This window comes from Octopus sinensis, linkage group LG1 (assembly GCF_006345805.1).
Source record: "Octopus sinensis linkage group LG1, ASM634580v1, whole genome shotgun sequence".
Taxonomy (NCBI): domain Eukaryota; kingdom Metazoa; phylum Mollusca; class Cephalopoda; order Octopoda; family Octopodidae; genus Octopus; species Octopus sinensis.
Genome location: NC_042997.1, coordinates 71,587,160 through 71,600,320, shown reverse-complemented (window position 1 = coordinate 71,600,320; position 13,161 = coordinate 71,587,160). Strand labels below are relative to the sequence as shown.

Below are 13,161 nucleotides of genomic sequence, written 5' to 3'. Positions count from 1 at the left end.
CCGCACATAGCCCGTGCGCCGTCTGTACATATTCTGACACATTTATGCCAATCAAGATTTTTTGCCCTAATATAAGTATCAACTGTATTAAAAATTTCATCGCTGGTACTTCGACTGACAGGTTCGCAGAACAACATATCTTCATGAGGTACAAAGTTCCATATGTAACGTACAAAAACTAGTAGCTGGCACAAACCTTGTACGACAGTAGATTCATCGAGTTGTAAAGAAAAAAAAGACTTCCACGAATCCATTCAATAACTTGATTTTCTACCCATTCAGACATTTCATCGATTCTACGCGTGACTGTGTTATTAGAAATAGGAATTGATTCAATTTTTTGTTCACTCTTATCACCAAAGAAAACTTTAACTGTATCTTTTATAGCTGGAAGAACTAAAGTCTCCCCAATTGTGTGTGGCTTACCAGTTTTTGCGATTCTTAAACTGACCAAGTAAGACACATACAGAGATTTTTCATTTACTTTGGTGTAATGTTGCATAATGCTCTGTCCTATCTTTAACTTGGTTAACATTCGCTCAAAAAGATCGAGAGGCTTGTCTTTTAACTCGGAGTGCTTAGTCTCAAGATGACGATGCAATTTGTTTGGACGCATGCTCTGGTTTGCAAGTTGTTCCTAACAAATGATGCATCGTGGTCGTGGATCTTCTTCAACTCCATTCCATGTAAATCCATTTTTTAAGTACTCGTAATCATACTTTCTTAATACTTTTCTTTGCTTTGACTGGCTTAGTTTTGATTGATTGGTCTTTTCTTCGTTTCGATTCACTGAAGACTCATCGTCATCAGCTTCAACTGCGTTTTTTAACCATTTATCCATAATATGAAGGACTGAGTAAATACGAAAAAATCGAATTTAGAAGGACAGATAATTTCGACTTACTGAGAGACTTGACAGAATTAAAATACGTTTGGGATCATGCGAACTTCTACAATTAATGATAAATGACATTTCAATCGATGCGATGCTATTTAAACCATTTATCTGATAGACTCTGTTGATCTATCTACCGTCTAGCTGCTGTCTATTCCAATCATTTCATTGGCTAATTGATAGCTCCCTGGTGATCACTCCTATACTTTTTTATAAACTTACTAGTGAAATCCATATCTTATTTATTTAAATTTTTTGCTATTTATATTAAATGTGAAACAAAACGTTTTATAACTGTTTCAACGTCTCTATACCCTATGTGTAAATACTAACACTAATACAAAACCTTGAAGTAGGAACTGTTATCGGCTCGATCAGTGTTATACTTCGCCTAGTTAAAGTTCTCTATAAATAGGTAAAAACAGACCTTTCCTTTTTACGATTACGTACGAATAAATAACTTGAGAAAATGACAACCTCTGATTTGTTAAGTTCGTGAAAAAGTCTACTGCTTGATAAAACAACAAGTCTGGTATTGAAAACATAAGTCTTGAACTATCTCGATAGACATCAGTTAATCAAAGCTAATGCGTAATTTTATAACTTTTTGCGACCCACTAAGATTCTGTTCGTGACCCACAGATGGGTCGCGACTCATAGTTTGGGAACCACTGGGCTGGAGGATTAGTATGTCAGTTAGGACTGAGAGAAGAAAACTTTGAGTTAAAGTAACTAGAAATATTTGTTATTGAAATCTAGAGGAGACAGTTAAGTTATAAAATGTACGGGTTCTTCATATATATATATAGACATCACCTTAAGAAAGAAAGTTAGAGTATACAAAGATATAGCAGGACAATAGAAATGGGCTTGTATTTCAGAGTTTAAAATAATAATAATAATAATAATTGTGTACAGTGCTTAGGTGCACTACAACTCATCTAAAGTGTATATATAATCAGGTGTAGTTTCGGCGGATTTCGGAAAGCATGAGGGCCTTAAAAGATGCAGTGTCATGGCAGTCAACAACTGACGCAGGCAGTTTATTCCATGCTTCAGCAACTCTGAGCGTGAAAAAATGTTTCCGAAAGTCATGGGAGCTGTATTGTTTTCTGACTTTGTAGGCATGTCCACGTGTGTTAGACACATGGAGATCAAAAAGGTGTTCAGTGTTGTTGTTGGTGAGGTGGTTGATAACTTTGTGGGTGTTTACCAAGTCCGTCGCCAAACGCCGGAGCTTCAGTGAATCCATGCCCAGGGAAACAAGGCGCTCAGAATATGGTAGGTGTCTGATGGAGGGTATGCGTTTGGTTGCACGTCTCTGGACAGATTCCAGGAGGTCAATGTTCTGTGCAAGATAGGGGTTCCAAACTGATGATGCGAATTCCAAGTGTGGTCGTACCATAGCTGTATACAGTTTTAATAGATGGCTGGAGAGCGGCTAACAAAAGACCTGCTGAGTGATGCCAAGACACCCTCGGCCTTCCTGACAATCTTAGAGATATGCTTTGACCAACGCAAATCACTGCTGACAGTGATGCCTAGGTCACGCTCGCAAGAGGATTTCTTGATAACAGTGTTGTGGAGGGAGTAAGTGAACGCAGGGTTTTTTCTCCCAAAATGCATGGTGGTACACTTGTCCACAGCCAGTTTCAGTTGCCAGTCTGTGATCCATTGCTGCATTGTGTCTAGGTCTGATTGCAGGAAAGAGTTGTAGACATCAGGATCTGTCCTTGATTTCAAGGTACAGCTTGATGTCGTCTGCATATTTCAATACTGTGGCATTCTTTAAATTGGCATCTATGTCGTTAATGTATGCCACAAACAAGAGGGGACCAAGGACAGATCCCTGTGGTACACCCGATGACATCTCATATGGTGTAGAGTGCTGTCCTAGAACTGTGACTACCTCCTTTCGGCTGAGGATGAAGGATTTCAACCAGTTAAAAAGGTCATCCCCCACACCCATTGCAGAGAGTTTCACCATAAGCCTTTTGTGTGGCACAGAGTTGAAAGCCTTAGCAAAGTCAAGGTAGACAACATCCACCCATGAGCCACTGTCAGTAATCTGAGTAATGTCCTCAAGGAACTCGACAAGCTGGTCACTGCAGCTGGAGTTAGGGACAAATCCATATTGTGAGGGTCGGATGAGACTGTGAGAGCTCCAGAAGTTCCAGAGTGTTTCTCTGACACACGATTCCATCAGTTTTGCAATACAGCTAGTGAGACTGACTGGGCGATAGTTGACAGGTGATGTGCGGTCGCCCTTTTTGAACAGAGGAATGACACTGGCAGTTTTCCACTGCTCCGGAGTAGCACCATTGTTGAGACAGTACTGGAAGAAAATAGAAAGCTGGTGTAAAAGGAAGTGCCTGCCACGTTTGAGAAGCAGGTATGTAACTCCATCGAGACCAGGGGAGGCATAGTTGCGCTTATTTTGAAGGTGACGTCGCAGCATTGCAGGTGTAAATTCCATAGTTGTTATGGAGTTTGCTGTTAGTGATGCTGAAGATGGTACATTTTGACTTTCAACAGTGAATATGTTTGCATAGTACTCGGCAATGAGTTCTGCGCATTCCTTGGGGTCGTCAGTGATCTGGTTTGTGTGAGGGTTGCGAAGAGGGCCCACTGGAGAGTGAGGTCTCTGCTTTGAGTGCACATATTTCCAGAAAACCTTGCTGTCAGGATTGGCTGCTATGCACTGTTCAAATTCAAGCACTGCTTTTTTGTCACTTGCTTGAGATGGTTGGAGGATTTATTCCGCTTCTTCCTGTTGGTGTCTGATTTATGCAACCTGTATTCCCGTTCAGCAGTCCGACGTTCCCTCCTGGCAAGTCGGACCGCTGAAGTTTCCCAAATTGCCCTTTTGGGGCGGTTCTTCTTTTTTTGTTTACGTGGCACAGATGCTGCACATGCTGCCCATATTGAGTCCAGGATACTCTGGAGTATAGTATTCACATCTCCAGAGTTGTAGAATTCACGCCAGTTTGGGTGCTGTAGTTCAGTGTGGTACAGGTTCCAATCTGCTCTCTTCCAATCGAAGGAAGCAGATTGTAGATGGTTCAGGTTTTCGTTGCCCGCAAGAGCCAGATTGGCGATGATCATAGCATGATCAGAGTCACCTAGAGGTTCCTCCGTAGTGCAATTGATAACCGCTTCAGGAGTTGTGGTGAAGAGCAGGTCCAAGGTGTTGTCGCCTCTTGTTGGAGAGGTGACTACTTGTGACCAGTTTGAGTCCAGCACAAGCTCAACAAAATCGTTTGCACTCTGTGGCCAATGGAAGGTCTCCCAATCGATCTCAGGATGATTGAAATCGCCTGCAATAAACACATAAGTGGCTGTTTTCCTGGCAGCAGCTCGGAGGACATTGCAAAGCTGTGTGTCCCGATGGTAACTTGGGGGACGATAAACAACGCCAAGCAGGAGTGTTGACATGGTCATACGCACGTCACAGAAAAAAACTTCTTGTGATTCGTTCAAATCGGCACAAGGAATTACCAAAAAATTTGAACGAACGTAGACCATCACACCACCACCACGGCGGTTAGTGCGGTCCTTACGGAAGAGGTTGTACCCCGTAATGTTGAAAACCCCATCACAGAGTAAGGAATGCGCCCATGTTTCCGTGACAGTGATGAAGTCAGGGTCAACACTTCTGACATAGGCGTTGAACAAATGTATTTTGTTGCATAAACTGCGAGCATTTAAGGACAACAATTTGTACCCTGCTCGCAGTTTATGATGGTGTGTAGAGGATGGCAGGTTGTTCTGGCTTAGTTTCCCTGAGTTGCTGTAGTCTTTTTAGTTATTGTGGGTAGAGAGCACTCAGACCAGCTGGTATCTCTCTTCCACGTTTCAGCAGTCTTGACAAATCTCCAGATTTGTCCATCTGTTTCAGACAGATGTGTTGTATTTGATACATAAATATAGACAACTACCTACAATTTTTATCAGAAGTAGTTTTGGTTTCTGCAAATATTATCTACAAATGCTACAACTGTCATACTATCCATAAACGGTAGAACATGGCAATAAGATTAAAATTAATCAGGATTTAAACATTTAACATTTGACCATTGCCTATTTGTAGAGTTGTCGACCTCTTATATTAAATATTAAATCCAACTTTTCTGTATCCACTGCAATTTTCAAGAAAGTCCCTCTACATAAAAATAGTTAGAGCACACTTGCTACTACACTACATATGAATAGTGCAAACAACATATGTAACATGGTTCTAGGATGAACTAGTGTTTATTTAACATGATAAATCTTGTGCTGGACCAATAGACCACTCCAATATATTTGATAGCAATGTCTGAGTCATCCATCTCAATGAAGTAATAGCTAAGAAGAATGGGTTGTAAAAATGTGTTTGCAAAAATAATCCTCAGAATAAGTTAAATATATGTGAGTTGAGAAAGCTGATGGCTATTTAAAGCATTATTCAATGTACAAAGCAGAGATGACTTGGTTTACAGAAACATTTAATGGTCAGAAGTATCTGGAGTTGAGAGTGGAGGATACATGTGACAGAAATAGACAAAAAGATTCTGGAAAAAAGCAGAAAGATCAAATCAAATGTTGCTAGGTTGTCAAACAAGATAATGAAAGATCAAGATAAAGCGGTATATATATATTGTAGAGCACTCACATCAAAACATTAATGTTTAAACAATGATGATAATTATGGAGTCAACCAATAATTGTGGAGACGGTGATGTAAGGCATAATGTCATATATTTAAGATTGTGACTGAGTATTGTAAAATTAAAAGTCACTTACCATACAATATGTCGAGTTAAAACCATAGTAAACAGTGGTGCACAAGTGTCATCAGTCTGGCAATGTTCTAGGATACTGGTCTCTTCTTCTTGACTCAAACGAATGTCAAACAAAGCTAGCTCTGCCCTGAGAAGTTCTTTGACATTTTTCTTGCTTAATGGATCTAGATGAAGTGTTGCCCATTGTCTAGAAGTAGAAAATACAAATTCAGAATAACAACCAGACTTTGTATTTTTACTTATTTTTTTGTGTTTTACCATTGTACTCAAATTTTTCATACTTGCATTGGCAGGCTGGCTTTTCAAAAGAAATACATTTGTATATTAATATAAATATCTTTGTCCAGCAATTGTTTAAAGGAATTTTTTTTTCATTGTTCTTTAATGTTTATGTGTAAGGATAACACATAGAGGACTATGTAATCACTTAGTTTGATAGAAATCCAACCATCTTAAAAAAGGAAGGATTTACTGGAACAATGTAGCCTTAAATATAAAAAAAAGATAAAACTGTCATAGTTGAAAAGCTTTTGATCATAGGTCTGCTCAATCAGGCTGACCTGGGGCTAAAAAACAACAGCATATTACAATACCTTATACTATGTGTAATAAATAGTGTTTGCTAGAATTTTATGATAAGGCTAGTATGCATATTGTGGCAAAATAAGATTCTCAGTTTCTATAATAAAAGTTCATTAACCTTACTCTCTTATATATTCCTGGTATTCAGTTCACTGACTATAGGCTTAGCAGGGAGCTCAATATCCTTTGTACTCTATAACTTGCAAAAATAGATCCTAAAAGATTTGCTTTATGTTGATGTTTGTAACAACGACTTGCATGTGACAATTCCTTTTTAGGTGACACTACTTACAGAAGTTGCCTCTTGGAGTCCAAGAAAACTGATGTGTATAATTTATAATATCTTACCTCCAAGACTGTGGACAAGACTTTTCATTTACTGTTGCTATCACATGAACACCAACAGGCAATGGATCCAATAACCACTTGAGGTGTTCTTCAGCTTCCTTGAGAAGATGAATAAAAAAAAAAAATAGAGAAAAAAACGAAATGAAATAAACAAAAAACATCATGAAATGCAGAATCCTGTAATCAAATTTGCAGAATTAAAATGGTTGAGTGTGTAAGTTGGAAGTTCAAACTGTAGTCTAACTACATACCTCATTTGCCTAATTTGAAAGAATAAATATCAGATCTTTCTCAAAAAATATAAAACAGAGTATCCTATTCCTTAGAAAAGAGTTGGCAGTGATATGTTTTTGATCTTTCTAAGACAACTGAAACTGGAATTATGAATTGGACTTCAGATAATTTTAAGAAGTAATAACTTAATTCCAAATTTCCTAATTTACAAAGTCTCATCATTAACTCAGTATATTTCCAACAGTGGTACCAAAAATGACTACATAGACACACTGCCGCGGAGAATCCTGAGCAATGGCTGCTGCTATTGTAGCAATCACTCTCTCTTTGTTTTTTATTGAGGCACTTAATATAATTATCGTATTTCTTCAGTCTTACCAGCAAAATCAGTATTCTATAAAATGCATATGTCCCTTAAGCCCTGAGAATCTTTAAGGGTTGGTGTTTAACCTTGGTCTCATGACAGTAGATATATGAAAGATAAATCTTAACCATGAGTTAGTTGTCATTCTGTTCAGTATGAGATAACTATTTCTGATAGTTAGATAACAGAAAAGCAGAAATGTTCTACCCAAATGCATAACAAAGATTTGCTGTAGATTTGAACTAAAGACTTTTGAGTTGCTGGTCCAGCACCAAACCACAGATTTAGAATATACAGAAAGTAATAATTTAACCATTGCAAAGCCTTATTTAATAAAATGAATGTAATATAAAATGTTATACTTGTGGATGGCCATATTTTGCCAATTAAACACACACACTATTGGCAAAATATGACCATCCCTGTGTATAACAATATCTGTTTCAAAATACAATTTCACATCAAGAATTTTGGAAAACAAATATATAAACATAAAATAAAATGAATGTATCTCAAAGATGATAAAAACTGCTTGGTACTTACTTGAAAGAGGTCAATAGAATCAAGTACCAAAACCACCCCACCAGGCAGTCTTGATGAAACTTTCTCTAACCATCGAGGAAACTCCTCTTCCAGACGTACAGGGTTACATGTCAAAGCAGGTGGTGAGGTAACATGCTGCATCAGCTGTGGTAAAGAAATGAGCAAATCAGATTATAGATTTCTTTTCATTACACTTTGACTTTCTCACTAGTCTCAAAGGGTAGGCTGTGACCTTACTGGAAAACCACTAACACAAAACTAAATTTTGTAAAAGTTGGAGTAGTCCTGATAAAATTTACATAGCAACTATATAAATTCAATCAGGTGTTATCAGCTTTGTAGCTTAACATTTTTTAAATATATGTTCGGTAGGGAAGAAGGAAGAACATATTTGCAACTTTTGTAGGCCCTCCAAGGTATGTGAAATGAATGTGGTTAATGCCTGACCTGAAGAGCTATAGCTCAATATCGAGATATAAAACACAACAGAGAAGATAACCAGAATATATAACAGGGTGGACTCCTATAGACATCTAAGATAGTAGAGGTATGTAAGATACATTACCCATGATGCAGCATTATCTTTGTAGACAAGAGGTATAACTCTAAAGCCTATCTAAATGTAAATGGGTAGTACAGGGTGTGAACAACCTACCACTGTCTGTAGTGGCAGCATAAAGAAACTGTTGAATGTCTAGTTGACTTGCAGTTCTGAGTTTAACTCAACTCATGTATATTACTTGGTTAAAAATGGGCTTAAGCTATGGATCTTGGCTAAAATATAATGGTGCTAATTCTGTTGACCTGCAAAAGACAAAATTTGAATTTGATCCCATGCATCAAGCTGAAAAGTGCAAAGTAAATAATTTTGCAAACTGTTGTAATAACTATCTCCACCAACTTTAAGAACAAGGCTGGTTCTGTAATGAAATATGAGGCATAGTTGAATGATTTGAAACCCTGCTCCATGACCGGGCTTGAACTCAGAATATAAAACAAGATTAATACTGAGTTTCAAATTTGGGCAGAAGGCTAGTAATTTCAGGAGAGAGAGTAAGTCAATTATATTGACCCCCAGTGTTCAACTAGTACTTATTTTATTGATGCTGAAAGGATGACAGGCAAAATCGACCCCAACAGCTTTTGAACTCAGAATGTAAAGACAGAAGAAATGCAGCTAAGAATTTTTTCTTGTGAGGTTACACAAGGTTCTGTACAAAATTAAAAATGAAACCCATTTACATTAGAGAACATCTTGCACTATATTACCACAGACATCTCTTCAGTTATTAACAACATCAAATATGAAAAATGAGAATTTCAAACACAGGCAAAAGGCCACAGATTTTGTGGAGAGGGCATAATCTATTAAACCAACCCTAGAGGGAGGAAAGGTAAAGATGACTGCAGCAGGATTTAAACTCAGAATGTAAAGAAATTAAATTAAATGCAGAAATTCTGCCAATACAAGCAATGAAAGTGTTTGCATACGTGTAAAAAATTCAATAAGCAGAACGACTGAAATACCTGGGCTGTAAACCGCCGGATCATAAATATGGGATCGGCACCAACAGAAGACTTGGATTTGACGAAATGACACATGACTAAGCAACTAGGATATTTTTCTTGATGAAGTTGGGTCCTACAAAAACAAAAGAGAAAAACATAAATATTCAAGTAATTTAAATAATTTTTATGACTGCGCATTGGCACAGGGACAAAAATAAAAGCAAAATAGTAATTATTATTATTGTTTTTAACTTGATAGGATATAAACTTTCAACATGAAAAATATAACACCATAATTTATTCAAAATTACTGATTTTTTCATACAAAACTTTTTTTTCGTGGAAACAGGAATATTCTGCTATGGAGGTGCATGGCTTAGTGGTTAGGATATTGGACTCATGATCGTAAGATTGTGGTTTTGATTCCTGGACCGGGCAATGCGTTGCGTTCTTGAGCAAAATACTTAATTTCATGCTGCTCCAGTTCACTCAGCTGGCAAAAATGAGTAATTCTAGTGTCCCATCCAGGTGGTGAATTTATATGCCATGAAACCAGGAAACCATCCCTTATGAGTCAATATGACTCAAGAATGTCACTTTACTTTTACCAGGAGTTCTTCAAGTTAAACTGGTATGAAAGTCAACTGGATCTAGTCACTGAAGTTGAAGAGTTAACTATATTGTGAGACTTCCTTGTTCATCAATTGCATGATCAAAACATATTGGTTAGATAAAATATTAAATATAAGGGCAGGATATGCCTTATCCATTAAGCCAATGAAGTTTTTATAAAGAAATTTTACAAATTTTAAGATCTACTGATCTCAGTAACAATAACAATGATTTCGGGGATAGGTACTATGCCATTGAAGATAATGTTAATTAGATTGACTCCAATATTTGGTGATATTTAAAATCCAAATGCAAATGAATGTAACTAAATAATATTGCAAGTCATTGAGTCTGACCCTTGAACCAATTCTGCAATCCATTGGCAGCCATAACTATAATTAACAACAATAATATATTAATAATATCTATGCAGGAGAACAAATGTACAAGCAAGCAGTACAATTGACTGAATCAACCACAATACTACAATATTGGACAGTTATTCTCTTTTGTTTTCGTAGGACCCAACTCCATCAACAAAAATATCCTAGTTGCTTAGTCCTGTATCATTTTGTCAAATCCAAGTTTTCTGTTGGTGTTGATCCCATGTTTATGATCTGACGGTTTACAGCCCTGCAAAGGGTCAAAATGGTAGATGTAGACTGTGTCAAAATTTGAATTTAAAATGTTGAGGTAGAACACTAAATATTGTAAGGCATTTCATTCAGCATTTCTCTTGCTTTAATAATAATTTCTTTATTAAACCTCAGGACAGAAATTTAGTGGAAGAGGAACAGTCAATTTAATCAGCCCAAGGACACAAATGCTACTTTATTTTATGAACTTCAGAAGTTGACCTCAGCAGGATTTGAACTCAGAATGTGAAGAACCAGAACAAATATCAAAGGCATTTTACCTGATGTACTAATAATTCTACTGGTCTGTTGCCCAGCCTTATAGTGATTTCTAAGAGTGATAAGCAAGCTACAAAATCTGAAGAGGGGATATTCAATTGAATCAGCCTCAGTATGCTAACAGTATTTCTTTTACCAACACTGAAAAAATGTTAGTGTTTTAAATGAGAAGAGACTGTTTACTCCAAGTCTAAATATGACTAGGGGAAGGAAACACAGGGAAATGGGTGGATGTGAGAAATAATTAGGTAGGATACAAATTAATTATACTTATATGTAAATAATGGGTATGTGGATATTTTGAAAATACCTCATGGAGTGACAACTATCCCCTGCATAGTTACAGGCTACCCTTTGGCAAGACATAGCATCTGTTCAGCCACATAATAATGGAATTGGATGGTAACAGAGAGTCATGGGATTCCACAAAGGCAACAATAAAGTAGCATATATAAATAATAATTTTAGCATTTTGTTTCCGGTACAATATAATAATGTTTAATTAACTAACACTGGAAATTATTTGACAGAACACAGACATAAATAAAAACAAAAAATATTTAGATCAGACCAACATCTCTGTAAACAATAAAGATAAATTACAGAGATGTACTTGCATAGCAAGTGATTTGATCTGAGATTGTGTGCTTAAACAAAAACAATTGCAGCGTGCAAGATGTTTATAAGCCATTTAAAAAACACACAAAAACCATTAGTTTCACTTCAACATTTAAATTTAATTTGTCAAAATATTTTCATCGCTTTGAAACTGCAACTTGTTCATTGACAAAATTCCGTGCTGCATTTTGGAATTTTGTCAGTGAACAAGTCAGGGTTTCAAAATAATGAAAATATTTTGACAAATTAAATTTAAATGTTGAAGTGAATCTAACGGTTTTGTTTTTGTGTTTTCAATAAAGATGAAATTTAAGGAGTAATCATTGTTCTTTCAGATGCTAAAATTATTCTGGGTTCTCTCCAGATAAAAAATGAAAAGTGAATAAAAATTTCATTTACCATTTTGCTAGGAGCAAAGAACGACCGGTGCCAGAAGAACCAATGATCAAAAGGGGTGGTTGAGGTCCACAGGCATGTACATGACTATTCAATTGCTCATAATACTGAAATATATGAGACAGGAATTACAATTAGAGGAAAAAAAATCCTTATATCAATAAAACTTGCTGATGTCTTACAGTACAGACTGATTCATAATTTCGTAAAATTATTTCACATTCTTTTCGAAAGGTACAAGCAACTGATGTTAGGTATTTGTTTCCTTTCTCCAAAAGAAAAATTTCAATTAATCAAGTATTTTTTGCAGAAGTCATTCATACAGCACATCATATTTATCTAAATTTATGCCAATATCCAACTTGAGTTATTTCCCTTAGCTGATTTTTTTTTCTTATCACTAGCCAAAAGTTACTTGTGACATTTTTCTTTTTATGTAAAAATGGACTAATGTAGTTGAGTAGACAATACTATACTGATGAAATTCAGTAAGACTAAAACCTGTCCATAACTGTTTCCCTTGCCTGCAAACAACTATCAAATTTTCCCTTATGTTTGTAAATAGTTTACAGAAATTAATTCTTAATTTCTTGAAATTATTTCTATTTTCTATGAAAGTTATAAACAATTACCACCATGTTTTTTGTAGTCTCTCTCCAACTAAATGGGAAATTTCAATAAACGGAAACTTTATTTTTTATCCAAGTCATTCTGTACATCACCTCTTAATTTATCTATCTAGATTCATGTCACAAGCCCACATGAAATAGTTCCCTTAGATCATTCTACTTTTTTTTTTACTCAAGACAATAAGAGATAGATAGATAGATAAATAAATAAATAAAGAAAGAAAGAGAGTGAGAGAGAGAGAGAGAGAGCGAGAGAAAGAGAAAGTAGACTATTAATATTCTTATTGTACTGCACTGTAAGGTCACTGCATGCCAAAACTGACAATAAAGTGCAGTGTGGTCATCTGGCTTCTCAGCTCTGGTCAAACCATTCAACCCAGGCCAACATGGAAAACAGATGTTAAATAATGGTGATGATGATGATGTACCAATGTAAGAAAACATTATCAATATCATTTTAATGTTGGAATGTTAAAAGAAAAAATAATGTGCTACACTAAGGATTTATAATCACATAATTATATCACTTTAATTCAGAATTCAGATTCAATTAACTACACTCCATCTCCAACTAATGTATCACCTTGTGCCGATATAAGATATCACCATCATCATCACATACTAGTTTAGGTTAGGGTCGGTATCAACAAACTCTTCCCCACAATATTGATGACCTTTTGCCTAAATTAAAAACAGTCGTTTTTTTCTTGACCCCAATACTCAATTTATTTTT

General features: G+C 36.1%; 1 protein-coding gene across 2 annotated transcripts in view; it reads right to left on the bottom strand.

Moving 5' to 3' along the window:
- Positions 1 to 13,161, bottom strand: part of LOC115212741 (nephrocystin-3) — an 85,168-nt gene that overhangs the window by 49,844 nt on the left and 22,163 nt on the right. For both annotated transcript variants that reach the window (XM_029781399.2, XM_029781406.2), the window contains exons 12-16: positions 11,803 to 11,906; positions 9,278 to 9,392; positions 7,751 to 7,894; positions 6,610 to 6,707; positions 5,681 to 5,866 (exon numbers count right to left, since the gene is read on the bottom strand). In XM_029781399.2, the coding sequence (XP_029637259.1) occupies positions 5,681 to 5,866; positions 6,610 to 6,707; positions 7,751 to 7,894; positions 9,278 to 9,392; positions 11,803 to 11,906 (647 nt within the window). The remainder of the gene's footprint in view (positions 1 to 5,680; positions 5,867 to 6,609; positions 6,708 to 7,750; positions 7,895 to 9,277; positions 9,393 to 11,802; positions 11,907 to 13,161) is intronic.